At 40.2% G+C, this 15,047-nt stretch overlaps 1 protein-coding gene across 3 annotated transcripts in view; it reads right to left on the bottom strand.

Moving 5' to 3' along the window:
- Adcy2 (adenylate cyclase 2) overlaps positions 1–15,047 on the bottom strand; it is a 340,906-nt gene that overhangs the window by 65,227 nt on the left and 260,632 nt on the right. For all 3 annotated transcript variants that reach the window (XM_070042164.1, XM_070042162.1, XM_070042163.1), the window contains exons 12-14: positions 14,834–14,914; positions 8,562–8,631; positions 6,129–6,226 (exon numbers count right to left, since the gene is read on the bottom strand). In XM_070042164.1, the coding sequence (XP_069898265.1) occupies positions 6,129–6,226; positions 8,562–8,631; positions 14,834–14,914 (249 nt within the window). The remainder of the gene's footprint in view (positions 1–6,128; positions 6,227–8,561; positions 8,632–14,833; positions 14,915–15,047) is intronic.

The following is a 15,047-nucleotide window of genomic DNA, read 5'->3' as shown; positions in this document are numbered from 1 at the left end:
TTCTTCATTTTTTTTATTATAGTCTTTGGTATTTTCTACTGAATGGATTCAAGGACATATTCTAGTAGTTGCTGCGTTAGCCAAATCACACAGATTTTTCATTCATAGCTACTCATTGTAACTCTTTTCTAAAACCCTATCATTTCCAGTAGTGGAGGTATGGTTCAAGTGGTAGAGCACCAGCCTTTAGGAAATGATAAGCAAGAATAAGAGGTCTTGAGTTCAAGTTCCAGTACTGGGACACACACACACACACACACACACACACACACACACACACACACACACACACACACACACACACACACACACACACACACACACACACACACACACACACACACACACACACACACACACACACACACACACCCTATCATTTCAATTTCCAGTTGCTTTCAATACAAGAATAATTCAGATATCTAGATTTAAAATTCCAAAAGGAGATTCGTGTGAGTTGGTCCTTGCCATCTTTAATTTTATTAGGTTTGATCAAAGATTATGACCTCTACTTTTTTTCTTTTGATATTTTTCCCCCCTTGGGTGTGCTCTGCTTTTCCTACAACATATAGATTTTTGAAAATGACCCATCTTATTTCATACTAAAAACAATGGGTAATCTCTACACCCATCTGTTGAAGTAACCTGCTGTGGTAAACACTTAAGGGACTCACAAGTTTGGTTTGTTGACGGCAAAAGTGTATTCATTGCAGGTTTGTCAATGCACCAGAACATTTTAATAATTTCTAATTTATTTCAAGGAGATGCTACAGTTCACAGCTTTTCATGACTGTTAAACTGGAGACTGAACCTTTATAGTATCTCCCTGTTTCAAGACTACCTTTTATTTGAATTCTGTATTCTCAGAATTTGATAGTATTGCAGCTCCCTGCAATTTGGTAAAATGTTTCCTGGAATAGCTATTCTTCCTCTTTATTCCCAATATTTCTCTTTCTGTTGCAGCTAGAGATATACATAACAGGGATTTTGCCTTTGATTTATAGATCCAAGGCTTTTGTTGTTATTGTGTTGTTGTTGGCTATGGGGCTTGAACTCAGGGGCTAGGTGCTGTCCTTGAGCTCTTTTGCTCTACGACTTCGAGCCAGTGTCACTTCTAGTTTTCTAATGGCTGATTGGAGATAAGAGTCTCACTGACTTTCTTGCCTAGGCTTTGAACCTTGAGTTTCAGATCTCATCCTTCTGAGTAGCTAGGATCACAAGAGTGAGCCTCCAGTGCCCGGCTCTGGCTCCAACATTTTTGTTTGTTTTTTGGTGATGCTTAGGTTTGAACTCTGGACATTGCACTTGGCAGGCAGGCACTCTTACCAGTGAGCCACAGCTCCAGTGATAGCACCAGCCTGTTCACCCTCTTCTACAAACAGAATACTTTTACCCATTCACAATGATGGTTACTGTTCGAGCAGTTCCTGTGATTTTATATTCTTAAAGTGTTCAGTGACTAGGATTCACACAAAAATCATTTGTGTACAAAGTACCCTTTTGTGGGAAGAATTTTTAAAAGAAATTTAATGACCTTTAAACTTTCCATTGTATTGGTTTTGGTACATTGTGTTTTCAAGACAGTCTTCCATTTAATCTGAATTTTAAATCATTTTGTCTTTGTGTAATTTATGACTGATCTTGTTAATGTCTTTAGGGTCTGTACTCAATCATCCTCAGTTCCTTACTCTGTTAGTCTGGGTTCTTGACAATTAACTTTTTTATTTGCCTTTCTGGGTCATCAGTTTAGGAACTTTGAAACTCTTTTTTTTTTTTTTTGGGTCCGGTCGTGGGGCCTGAACTCTGGGCCTGGGTGTTGTCCCCCAGCTCTTCAGCTCAAGGCCAACACTCTATCACTTGAGCCACAGCACCACTTCCAGCTTTTTTCTTTATGTGGTGCTGAGGAATCAAACCCAGGGCCTCAGGCATGCAAGGCAAGCGCTCTACCACTGAGCCAACTTCCCAGCCCACTTTGAAACTCTTGAAATAAACGAATTAAGTTTTGGCTTTAATAATTTGGTCTCCAAGTTGATTTCTAAAGTACCAGTCTCTTCTTTCATCATTTGTATCTGTTCCTTTCTTCTGGTTTGATTCTAATTTTCTCAACTTCTTCTGGCTTCTTATGTTAGAAACTTAACTGATTTTAACCCTTTTCTTTATTCTAATATAGCAACAAGTTGCCCCTGAGGGTTACTGAATGGGTTATGTCCCACATATGTTAAAATCATTTCTTTTGGTATTCAAGCATTGAAATTTTTCTCTTATAACTTCTCATTTGACTCCTTGGTTATTCAAAATCATATAGGTTAACACTGGCTATCTGAGAATAATTTAAAGCTATTCCATTGATTTTCCTAATTATTGTTGACATCAGCCCTGGACATACCCATATCCTACTCGCTCTCCTCTCAATCTGCTCACCTCTGACCCCTTCCCAAACCAATCTCTAGAAGCTTCATCGTCCCATTTTTACACGTGCTCATAAAGTATTTCATCCATTTTTGTTCTCCTTCACCCTCTCTGTTCTCCTTCTCCCTGCCCATGAGTGTCGACAACCTGGACAGGAACGGTTTTCTGCCTTTCAATTCTTTTAGTTCAAATTAATTGCTAAGAGGTTTTGGTTTTGGTGTAGTCAAACATCAGGGTGTAAGATTTTATTTTTTCTAACTTAGTTCAACCTTCTCAACTGCATTGAGGGACCAGTATACATTATGTCTTAGTCATACATTTTGCAGTTGGGTTTTATGTTCTACAAACTAGTCATTAGAAAGCCAATAATCTTACTTGAATTTTCCGCATTATTAGTCATACAGCCAATGATAGAAAAGGAATCTATAAACATAGGTGTGATTATGAATTTGTCTAATTCTATCTTTGATGTTTTTCATGTGTGTGACACAGACGATATGATCTCGAGTGCAGGAAAGGGTGTTAAGTTTGAAATGTAAACCTGTAGGACTCCCCGATGGGCTCACCCCACAGCAGCTGCTCATTCAGGTGATGGTGCCTCGCTCTCCACGTTGTTATGGACAGAATACCCCCAATTCCTGGGTTTAAATTAAATCCCTGCTGTGGTGGTACTTGGAGGTAGGCCACTGGAACAGGAGTGGGTCACGAGGGTGTGGTCCTCAGGAATTCTACTGGTGTCTTTAGAAGAACTGGGCAGATGGCTAGCCCTGTCTTCTTCCATGGAGAAGAGGCAGTCTATCACCATCAAGAAGGCCAGCAACAGACCCCAACCTTACCAGCACCTTGACCTCACACTTCTGGCTTCTAGAGTAGTCAGAAGTAAATTTCTACAGTTTACAAGCCACACCTTCCTCTTCATGATAGAAGCATCAGGGATTACAAACGAACTGGAGGCCAAGTAACAGTTGGTCGAAAGCCCTCAGTGATTACCACTGATGTTGCTCGTTCTATCAAAAGCATGTTCAGGCCCATTAAGCCTACCAAGATGTTTGTCCAACTTAATCAATTTTAATTAACATTCTGGTTGCAAAGCTGTTTCTTTTAAACATACAAGCATAATTGATTTATACACTTACTGAAAAGCAATTTTGGCCCTTCCCTGCCATCAGGTAAGGGAAATTAACAGCATTTAACCATCGGCATTTCAATCAAGTGCATTGTTTTATCCAGGGATCACGCTGATCCAAGACAAGGTCTTTTGGCTGCCTGTGATTTTGCTTCCAGGGCAGAAAAGTGGCCCCAATAGGGATGAAACACACATTTGGTGAACAAGCCAGGCAGAGACCCGCCCTCCTCAGACATAAACATTGTTCCAATGGGCACCTTGTGGTGTCTTTCTCTGGAATTCTACTTGGTGGGAGGGCTTTCACACCTCTCTTCTCAACACCCTCCCTCCTCCCAAAGGGAGATTCTGTCATCTCCACTCAGGTCTGCTGTGTGGTGCTCAGCAAGGACAAAAAGAACCAAGAGGAGAGAAATTTTCACGTTAATCCAGGGTGAACCAACAGATGCCTTCTCTTCTCAATGGCAACTTCAAAGGGACAGACAATTCAGTTTTACAAAGTGAAAGTCAAAAAGAGAAAAAGGGATTGCTAGCAAGTGGTCTTCCTCTGATAATAGGACTTAGATATCTGGGCTACTGGAAGATTCCAAGATAGAGGAAAAAGGGAAAAAGTATTATCTGTGTCTGACAAAGCAAACTTCCTCTTCACAGTGACAACAAAGACAGAAGATTTGAATATTAGACACTCTGTTCCCTGAGACTCACAGTCCTCTCTCTTTCTACTCTCTCTCTGAAAGATGAGCTCAAGTTCTCTCATGCCTGAATTAATACACCCATTCACTTTGATAGACAACATAAAAGAAACTACCAAAACATGCAGAAACTTTTCATTCTGAGTCACTTTTTCATCTTTGAAGATAGCTCACATTTTTATTAAAGCGACAGTGTAGAAATCACCTCCCCACAAAAGAATCAGCTGACAACTTAATGACATCTATTCAAATCCAAGTGTTACACCACAAGGAAAGGCCACCTGTGGGCTCCACAGGGCTCAGGCCCAAGCACCAGCTTGATGCCCAAGAGGAAAGCAAAGGAAGGGGGGATGAGGCTTGAGAGGACACACTTCCATGGGTCCTGACAGACAAGGAAACCACTGCAAGAAGGAAATGCAGGAGGAGACATGTTTCTGAAAAGAAACAATAATCGGAAATGAAATAATTTTCTTGGTTTCTGAAAGTGTTGTCCTCTTTGGAGAGACTTTCCATTCTTCCAACTCCCTCCTGTGACAGACTGTGTTACTTATGACACAGAAAATACCAAGGCCCGCATTTGGGAAGATAGCAGAGAACTGAATTAATTCATCGACTTTAGAGTCAAAATGAAGTCCCAGTTCCTTGCTCATTCTTTAGCTCAGCCGTGCACCTTTGTCAACACACTTTTATTTCTTAGCCTGTGTTTGAGGACAGATATTTTTTCTCTTGTATCAGGCAATAAAGAATTGGCACTGAGAAAGAATTTAATTAATAATATTTTCGACTGAACACTGGATAAGTTGACATTTGAGAATTTCACGGAAGATATTGTGAGTTGAGAAAAACGGCCCCTCTGGTTATGTATCCTAGCACAAATTCATGGGGAATCAAGAAAATCTAGTGGAAACCCCTCAAACAAATGGAGCAGTTAGCTAAAGAATGATACAGACAAGCCTTCTATTGCTCCTATAACTGCCAGCGTATGTACTTATTTATTCTGGGCTCAGTGATAGAAATCAAATGCTTTGAAGTAAAGAAGGGAAAAGAGAACTTTTTTCCAGTTTGCTAAGCTTCTGCCTGAGACAAAATTCAACCCAATTCAAGTCCAGTTGTCTATGTTCTAGCTGTACTGCAGACATTCATGGGTTGAAAATGTTTTCTTTGGCTTTCACAAAATCAATATCGATAAGAGAGGGAAAATTGTACTTAGAAATTACTTTTTTCTCTCTTATTGTTAGGATGAAAGTTTTAACTTTTCTTTATATAATGAGAATTGGATTCTTAGAAGAAAGCAACTTGGTCTGTACTGACTCTCACCAAGCAGCTTCAAGAGAAGAGATCACCTCGGAATCACAGTGACCGGATTATGTTTGCCAACGGGTAGAACTAGAAGACACACACCCAGAGCATGACCTGGAGCTCAGTTTCTCCCCACTGAACCCAGTTTTCTCCCCGGAGCGATCAAGTGGTCCCTGACATGGAACCAGCAAGATGGCAGATATAAGACAGAGAAAAGGGAGCAGGACGCACGGACAGTGAAAACAAACGGCTGGGTACACCTACGGCAGGTTTCCCCTTTTAGTTTATAGCAATGTTGTTTATTCATTAGATATAACACCTGGTGGTGCTGTTCTTTATGTTCCTCGATGGGGCATCAAAGTAAGGAAGACAGATTTATATGTAAAAAAAATCTCAATATGGTGAATTAGTATGTCCACTTTGGAAATCCAAGCAAGACTCATGGGGAGCACTTAACCTCCAAAGTCTCAGATTTACTCCTCCTCCCTGGTGACATGACAAATGACCTCTGTTTGGAAACTAGCATCCTTTCACACCCTCAAATACAACCAGACCCCAGTAAAGGTTCATCAGGCTGGCTCCAAGGGAAAGCCCAGAGTACTCACTTTGGCAGTACGAGGATCTGCACAATAAAGATGCAGAAGAAGATGAGACAGGCGCAGGTCACGTAATACTTGAATGCTGGCAGTGCCGTAGCCCGGTACTGAGGGGAGAAAAGGAAAGGTTGAACGATGCTCTGTGAGAGCGAGATTTTACACAATCACCCAGCAATCTGGTCGTACCTGAGGGGAATCTCATCGCGAGTTGTTGACTGCAGCATAAATGAGCCAAGGCTATTTATGTCAGGCAGTCAGTGGACCCTGCCCGCAAATGAATGTAAGGGACTTCCACACACCACAACGTATGAGTGCAACTGTTCACAAACTCATTTATTTATATGTAACCAGATCACTCCAGTGTACAGAGAGGAACCTGACCGGAAAGCTGAGTGAACCAACGGAGGAGACGAGTCAGGCCAGTGCTCTGAGCACCTTGTCAGTCTGTGGCTTACAGTTATTTGGGGGCAAAGAGAATGAGGTTTTGCACAATAATCCGACTTCTGAATAGTATTAGAAAATGCGAGACCTCTCCATTGCATCTATTTTAGCACTGTATTTTATTATTTGTCTTAAGGAGCCTCAGAGTGGTGAGGGAAGGCATGACAGGAAAGGCCACTGAGCTTTGCTGAGCTGGCTTGGGGGCTTTTGCCAGCTTCCTCTAGTCCGTCACTATCAGAAGGGGCCTTCACAGCCCAGGGGGCTGCCTACCATCCTGGACCATCAGCTGGCTGGTGCTGGCTCCCGGCCTCAACAGCTTTCCCTGTTTGGCTTCTAATGAACACAAAAGCAGCACCAGTGCACTGATGATGATGGTGATGATGAAGATGGTGGTGGTGATAGTGATGATGACGATGATTGATCCCTTTTCACACAGCCCTTAAGGTGTTCCAGAAACTTTACATACTATGTCGCTGAGGTAAGGCAGAAGCCAAGGCTGCCTCCCCGATTTTGTTGAAAGGAACTGCAGGGTGAAATGGTGGACTGAACCATGAGGCCATTACTCTCATCAGGAAGACTGAATCCCAAACCTCAAACATGGCCCTCCACTGCCTCCCCCAAAGAGTTAGTAATACAATCTAAGGAAATACCTCTTTGTGACAATGTCATCAAAACCTCTTGAAATACTGTCGGGTTGAGTGGCTCTGTCTACCTAGAAGGGATGTATGCGTTTCTTGGGTTTGATCCACTTGAGTTTTGGCGATGAAGGATGGCTCTCCTTTGGCTGATGGAAAACCCACTTCCTGGCTGCCTATTTGCCTCTGCACTTCCTGGTACATGACGCACAGTGTGGGGATGGGTGGATGGCTTAATCATCAGCCTGCTACAAATTTGCCCTAAAGCTACATTTCACACAACGATCACCTTCTTCTTATTAGGTGTGATTTTTTAAATGAATTTTGTGACTTAGTAGCCAGGAAAATTTACATGCAGATGAAGAAGCTATATTGGCATCCACCTGAAATGTGATTATATATTATGCATTCATTACACTTTATCTTTTAACATTTCAGGCTTCTGTGCAAAGATTGAGTTGGAATTTCATCTCAGTGTGAGCTAAGGAAAAGGACCTCTACCAAGGTGGAATGGTAAGGGTCATTAGTATCTTCTGCAGTCCCTCAGTGATAAGCAAGTGTCTTAAAATCTAACCGTGACAGATTTTAGAAGGACTTTTGGTACTTTCATTCACTTTTCATAAAGCAATGAGCTGACTCTCATAATGATGATACGAATGTTTGCTTTCACATAATTCCTTCTGTTGTGTCTAAGTCTGTGCATAATTATATGACCACATTGTTGGATGATGGAAAGTGCTTCTGAATCTTACTGCTTCTCTAGACCAACACAAAAGGTGAATGAAGTAAAGATGATTTGAAAAAGCAACTGACAATTACGACTTAATTCATTTTTTCAAATCCATAAAAACTAAACATCTCCTTCTTGCTTCTGCCTGAAATAACTTTTGGAGTGATACAAGGTCAAAGTGTTTAGATGTATAAAACGTACTAGTTTGGGTTTTCAAATTTTCTGGATGGGTATTGAATGTAAAGTTTCTATTTTCTTGCCAAAATATCTAAGCAATTTTTGTAACTACACTGCAAGTTTACATGGAAGGATTGTGTTTGCAAAGCCTTCCCAGAGAACAATCACACATACAGAAAACTTGGCATTAGCTTCTTTCCTTTCTTTTGGCCACATATTGTGGACATGATACCATTTACTACCAGGAGGGCTAAGAATCTGAGAATTCAAAGTCAGAGTTGCTAACAAGAAATATACTGAGACAATGTCTGCAAAGAAGTACAGAACAAGCAAGAAGAGGTCTTGATACAGTCCAAGGCAGTTCAAATGTTTCTCATTACAAAGAAAATCATGAAGGAATTCAGAACCACCACTTGAGAAAAAAATTGATTGAGCTTGATGACAAAAAAAATGACTTACTTCTTTTTCTAGGATTTTGTTATAAAAAAGCAGTGAGATTCTCTGAATGTCTTCAGATTTGAGCCATTGCCTGAAAAAAAAAGGACAGAAATCATCAAACCAAAGCTCCAGCCAAACACCTGGAACTATTCTTTGTAAAATGACTTCTCTCTTGATTACACATCATCCCACACGGAATAGTCTCTTAGGAGTGTATAGTACCAGCTTTAGTGGGTGTGGAATCCAGAGATTGTTCACGGGATCTGAAAACATGACATGCCTGCTCATGCATTGTCCTTTTCAAAACTTTCAGATTGAAAACGGTCATGTCAGATTTAGACTTCAACAATTCAAATCAAATGGCTAAGGAGATAAGTCATTAAGAGGTTCCCAGTATGTCAATAACTTGATTTTCTGAGAGTTTACTTTTGAATGCCTCACAGAATTACTAGCGGGACAGAAACAGATATGTGGTGTCAGAGGTGGCACTGCATGGAGTCACACAGCTCACAGCGAAATCAAACACAGCCCTGAGTGGGAGATGCGAGATGGAAGATACACCTCCTATACGCACTGGGATTTAAGACAAAACCTAAATCTGAACATAAAAGTATTTGGAAATATCAATAAAAAATATTCCTGCCTTATTTGAGTCATTAGTCACTTAGAAAATTAGACTCCTATTTTCCTGTCTTTGCTTAAATAAAAGAATTTTGTAATTTAAAATAATTCAGTGATCTGACATATATGCATATTGTTTTTGTCTTGGTATATATATATATATTATATAGAATACAAACCTATACTAATGTTATATTTATATAAATTATAGATACTATATAAATATCTGCATATTTACATTTACATTTAGATATAGGTATTTGATATTTGTATCTATTTATACTATACATTAAGGAGAAAATGATGTTTTATATAAACTTCCAAGAATATATTTGTATGTATTTCAATAGTCACTGACTCACATGAATTAATTAATAGAGTACTTTCAACTATTCACTATGTTTCTGTACATTTGAATCCTGAGGTATTAGAGTGAAAAGACTCAGGTAAGAACAGCAAAGAGTGAATTGGTTCTACTTCAGGTCAATCAAATTCAGTCTCTCCAGATTCCAAATTAGATCTCTAGATGTAGCTTTACCTGCCACATTCTGTTTATCTCTATAGCAACCTAGAAGGCTACCCTGGCAGAGGGGACATCTTCAGGTCACCTTGGAGCCCTCTGCCATTCTTTTCTTAAAATTTATTTTTATTTTTTAATTTATTGTAAAGGTGATGAACAGGAGGGTTACAGTTACATAGTAAGATAATGAGTATGTTTCTTTTTAAACACTGTTACTCCCTCCCTCATTTTCTCCTGCTTACCAATCCCCACTCCCCTCTCAACAAGTTGTAAAGTTCATTTCCAACATAGTGCCTATTGAGTATCATTGTTGCATCACTTCAGCCTTTGTTCTGCTGTTTCTGTGATTCCCTTTCCCTTCCACTGATCAGATAAGCTTATATCCAAGACAAAGGCCAGAGAAAACTAAAATAGAAAGAAAAAATAGAAATAACTGCATACAGGACATAATAAGAACCTCTGGTTTCCAGTTCTTGGAGTTCATCCTGATATGCTTCCTTATATATTGTCCTAGGCACTTAGCAATGGGTTATGTGTGTTATTACAAATGAGGGAAACCATACAACCTATATATCTTTGGGCCTGACTTGCTTCACTTAATATATTTTTTTTCCAGGTCTTTCTATTTTCTTACGAATGGGGCAATGTCATTCTTTCTGATGGAAGTATAGAACTCCATTGTGTATACATATTGTATCTTCTTGATCTATTCATTTACTAAGGGGCATCTGGGTTGGTTCCATATCTAAGCTATGGTAAATAATGTTGCAATGAACATGGTTGTGCTGGTAGCTTTAGTACGGCCTTCTTTGTGGTCATTTGGGTAAATGCCAAGGAGTGAGATTGCTGGATCCTAGGGGAAATGGCCAATAGACACATAAAGAACCACTCAACATCTCTGGCTATAAAAGAAACACAAACCAAAACGACATTGAGAGTCCATCTTATCCCAGTTAAAATGGCCCTTATCAAGAAGCCTAGTAACAACAGATGCCAAAAGAGAATGCTACTACACTGTGGGTGGGAGTGTAAACTTGTATGACCACTCTGGAAAGCAGTATTGAGGTCCCTCTGCCATTCTAACATTCATTTCCAAATGTGCACTGAAACCAGTTTGAATGATCCAGATGACTAAACTATTGACATGCACACTTTATCAGAGGCACTGAAGTCTTTTCCAGTGACTGAAATTGGAAGTGAGCTCCAGCTGGTGACTGGGGCTTATATATATAATCCAAGCTACTCAGGAGGCTGAGACCTGAGGATTTCAATTCAGAGCCAGCTCAGGCAGGAATGTAATTGAGACTCATTTCCAATAACCACCAAAAAAGCTAGAATTTGAGCTATGGTTCAAGTTTTAGAGCAGCAATAGCCTTGAACAGAAAACCTCAGGGACAGTACCCAGGCCCCGAGTTCAAGCCTCAGGACACACACACACACACACACACACACACACACACACACACACACACACACACACACATACACACACACACACACACACACACACACACACACACACACACACACACACAAATTCACTGCTTGACTGAATCTCTGGGCATCAAGGAAATAAACAGTTGGTATTTCTTTAATGTGCCTGTTGTAGAGCTGTTGGATTCTTCGCTTTTATGAGACTTGTTGGAGGAACCAAGGATGAATGAATATTAGAATTTCCAGATAATAAAATTTGAAATAAATGTTAACCATACTGATGGTTAATACTATGTATTTATGAGAATATGAATAATGTATTGTGGTAACTTACTATAAACAGTTCTTTTCTTTATTGAGAAAGAAAAATCTAATTTAAAAATGTTCCCCAATAATATAAGCCTGGAAGCAAAATAGGAATGAAGGTCAGAAAGTAGAAATAAAACCAGCTCCTCATTTATCCTGGGGCTCTACCCTCCTGTGCTTCTGTCCTGTGGGTGGACAGGAGGGGGCTGGGGACTCCACTAACAGTGCTCCCATGGCCTAAGGTACCTCTTGAGTCAGGGACTCAAGGAAAATGGCCAAATTCCAACAAGTGCAGAAATGGGAAGGGCAGACATCATCAAATCAAAGCTTGCTCTTACTCCTCTTTTCCACAGCAAGTCCAGTGTGATCAGAGGCAGTAAGTGATGGGCCTAATCTTGTCCTTACACTGAGGAGAATGTGTTCATAGCACTGATTTAATCATCTCTGTGAATCCTCTGAAGGGGACTACATTCCCCTAATGACTTGTAAGAATTCAGAGACTTCATATGATCTGGTTTCTGAATAGGAAATATTTGTCTAGGTTGATAAGATCAAATATTATTCTTAGTAAGAGAATCAGAAGAAGAGAGGAGGGGAAATGGGTGTGGGAGTGTGTATTGTATGTGTGTGTTTTATTCATGGACTCCTGATATTTTCTCTGATCTAAGATGGTCTGTATCATGGGGAAATTATACTCCATCCCCAGTGTATACTATAGGTGATTCCTTATTGATTTAGACTAAGATTTTTTTTTGCTAAGCCAAATAAAGGAAAGCAGGGGTGCACCTTGTCCTCACTGAAATCCTTCTGGGGTTACAAATGTAAATTTTCACCCATGGGAGTAGTGAGAAGATCGTTTTCCTACTATTGTTCCTTCTGTGCTCACACATTGAAGAGCAAACCCCAGCATGGCTGCACTGAGGAAGCAATCAAGAAGGTGGACGAGAGTGAATGAGGTGAGGGGCAGGGCCTGGCTCATAGAATGAGTGTTCTTATCAGCCCAGAGAGCTTCCCCCTCTACCCTGTACCTAGCCCCAGGAGAGGCAGGCTTGTGCACTGGTTTGTCTGACGCTGAGCAGATGCTAGTTACATGAACAAAATGAGTGAATAAACAAATCTGCATGGAAATCACTGTTTTCTGTCAATAGCAAAAGACAAGTAAATGGTACAAAAATAACTAAATGGTACATTAAGGGCAGATCTCTAATCAAATCCTTAAGTAGAAATTAAAAGATCAGAGAAACATCACATCAAAAACAAGTGTAGTTAATGAGTGTTTGATGCTAATTAAAATATATGCACCTAAGAGCCTCCACCGAAAACATTTCTTTCTTTTTTTTTTTGAGTACAGAAGATTTTTGTCTATTTTATTTGCAAAACATGTTGTGAAAAATCACAAGAAAAGCAGCTACACTAGCAAGAAGCCTTGCTTAGAATGGCACTGCCTGGATGGACAAACCAAATGGACTATTCAAAAGCAGCCATAACAGAAAGCCAACAGCCACCCTTCGGCATAACAGCCTAAGGGTGAAGGCAGAAGCAGTTAAAGAAGGTTTTGGATTAGTCCATGCTTAGTGTGGATTCAAAGCCTAGCTCATGATGATGACGACTATGATGATGATGATGGCGACAATAGTGATGAGAGTGATAAGGACAATAACTAACAGTTAAACACTATCACTACTTCTCTGGTGTTAGGCTGGTGGGTGCCAGAGCATTGGTTGCTCTTTCCTGGTGGGAGGGCTGGTGGGATGGTTGTGTCCTTCCACCTGTGCTATATGGTACTAGGCTCCCAGCTTTAATCATTTGCTTCTTGGTTGGTGATGTGGTGAACTTCCAGATGGGACAGAGGCAGAACAGTTTTCATGGTCTGTGCCTAGGTACTGCTGCCGTGTCTGGTGCATTCTGGGATGGCTGGGAGCACATAAAGAACTCTAGGCAGATGATAATTCAACATTCAGCATAACTGAGGTTCAGCTCCAGCCTGATCAAGATGCTTTGTTTCATGGACACATATAAATTTACATACAGGGACACACACCTGTTAATCACATACACATTTGAGTGTTTCCCCCCCCCCCATGATCCCTGTAAATATTCTAAGCATTTGGTGGAACAATCGACAACAGAATTCTATTTTGAAAACCCATGTGATACCCAAGGCTCTGTGTTACAGGCAGAGAATCCTACGTGAAAATAATCGATACTTTTCAGAAGCTGATTTCCAAGTTAAACATTTCATAGGTTTCTGTTTGTAGGGAAACTTTTTTGTGAAGCGTTTGTTGGAGACTTCCCAGTGCTCATTACAATGCAATCCAACATCAGGTGAGACTCTAATGTGTGCCGGCTCCCCTCTGAATCATCTGCCCTCTGCCCTCTGAGTTCCTCAAAGACGGTGAGCTTCTCTATGACCCAGGTGAGTTTACCGATTGCACAGGGAGAATGCACAGTTTGCTGAATGCAACTATTCTTTCCAGGGTGTGGAAGCTACTATCTCATTTAAATTATTCCTTGAAACCCTAATGGGAACAATGGCTGTCATCTGTAATCCTAATCTCAGCAGCCAGAGATTGTGACTATGGTGGTTAGAAACTAGGTGGGACAAAAAGGCAGTAGATACTATCTCAACAATTAATCTGGGTGTGCTGGCTTATGCCTGCAGTCCTGGCTACAGGAGAGGCACTAGTTGGAGGATCACGGTCTGGTATCAGTCAGGCAAAAATACAAAAACTTATCTGGAGGAAAATACAGCTGAGCAAAAAGGGCTCTGTGCCCAGGTGCTAGAGTCCCTGCTTAGCAAGCATGAAGCCCTGAGCTCAAATCCATACTGACTCCAAAATAAATAAAACACATTGTTTTTGCTCCTACATCTTGTAGACTATAGACATTCTAGGGGTAATTTTTGGTTTCACACGGTGAATAATATTTTTTCTCCTAGAGAACAAGTGTGCCTCTTTTGCGTGCTGTGAATTTACACCAAGTACTTGTCCTGGACTTGGGGCACTGCATGTGGTTATCTGGTGTCTTGGCTAATCAGTACATTTTGAATGGATAGTGTCACATAGTGTCAAACAGCACAATTTGGAGATTTCTTCATCAAGATTCTTGCTTAGCATTTTAGGCTGCAATTTTCTCTACACTTGAGACTGTACCTCTCTTGTTCTTTAATAATAACTGACTTGGTAAAAATTTCCTCCACAGCTCTTACTGTTCTTTGCTTTTTTTTTTTTTAAAGAAAAGGAATACTATTAGTTGATGGACAATAAGGAAAATGAGTGAATTGTCCCCCCAAATCTTCACTTTGTCATGATAAAAATTACAGTCGACTGTGAAACATTTTTGGAAAATATGACATTGGTTCTAAATAGTTAGCTTTAAAATAAGATAAAGTAAAAAACAAAAGACTACTCACTTCTGTGCATTGATCCCATCAATGGCTTGAATCATCCTTTCATTTAACTCTTCTTCGAATCGTTTCTTCTGAGACTTGGTTCTAGATGAAAAAATGAAATATTATGGGTAGGCATATCAGCACTAAGGTAAATATTAAGCCAAGTAAGTTCTCTTTGCTGCCAAAACCTCTGTTTAGTATGTTAGCAAAGTAAATAGGAAAAATGACCATAACC

Source organism: Dipodomys merriami, unplaced genomic scaffold (assembly GCF_024711535.1).
Source record: "Dipodomys merriami isolate MVZ:Mamm:240054 unplaced genomic scaffold, mDipMer1.0.p SCAF_32, whole genome shotgun sequence".
Lineage (NCBI taxonomy): Eukaryota > Metazoa > Chordata > Mammalia > Rodentia > Heteromyidae > Dipodomys > Dipodomys merriami.
The sequence above is the reverse complement of the archived record's forward strand: the minus strand, read 5'-3'. Positions and strand labels throughout refer to the sequence as shown.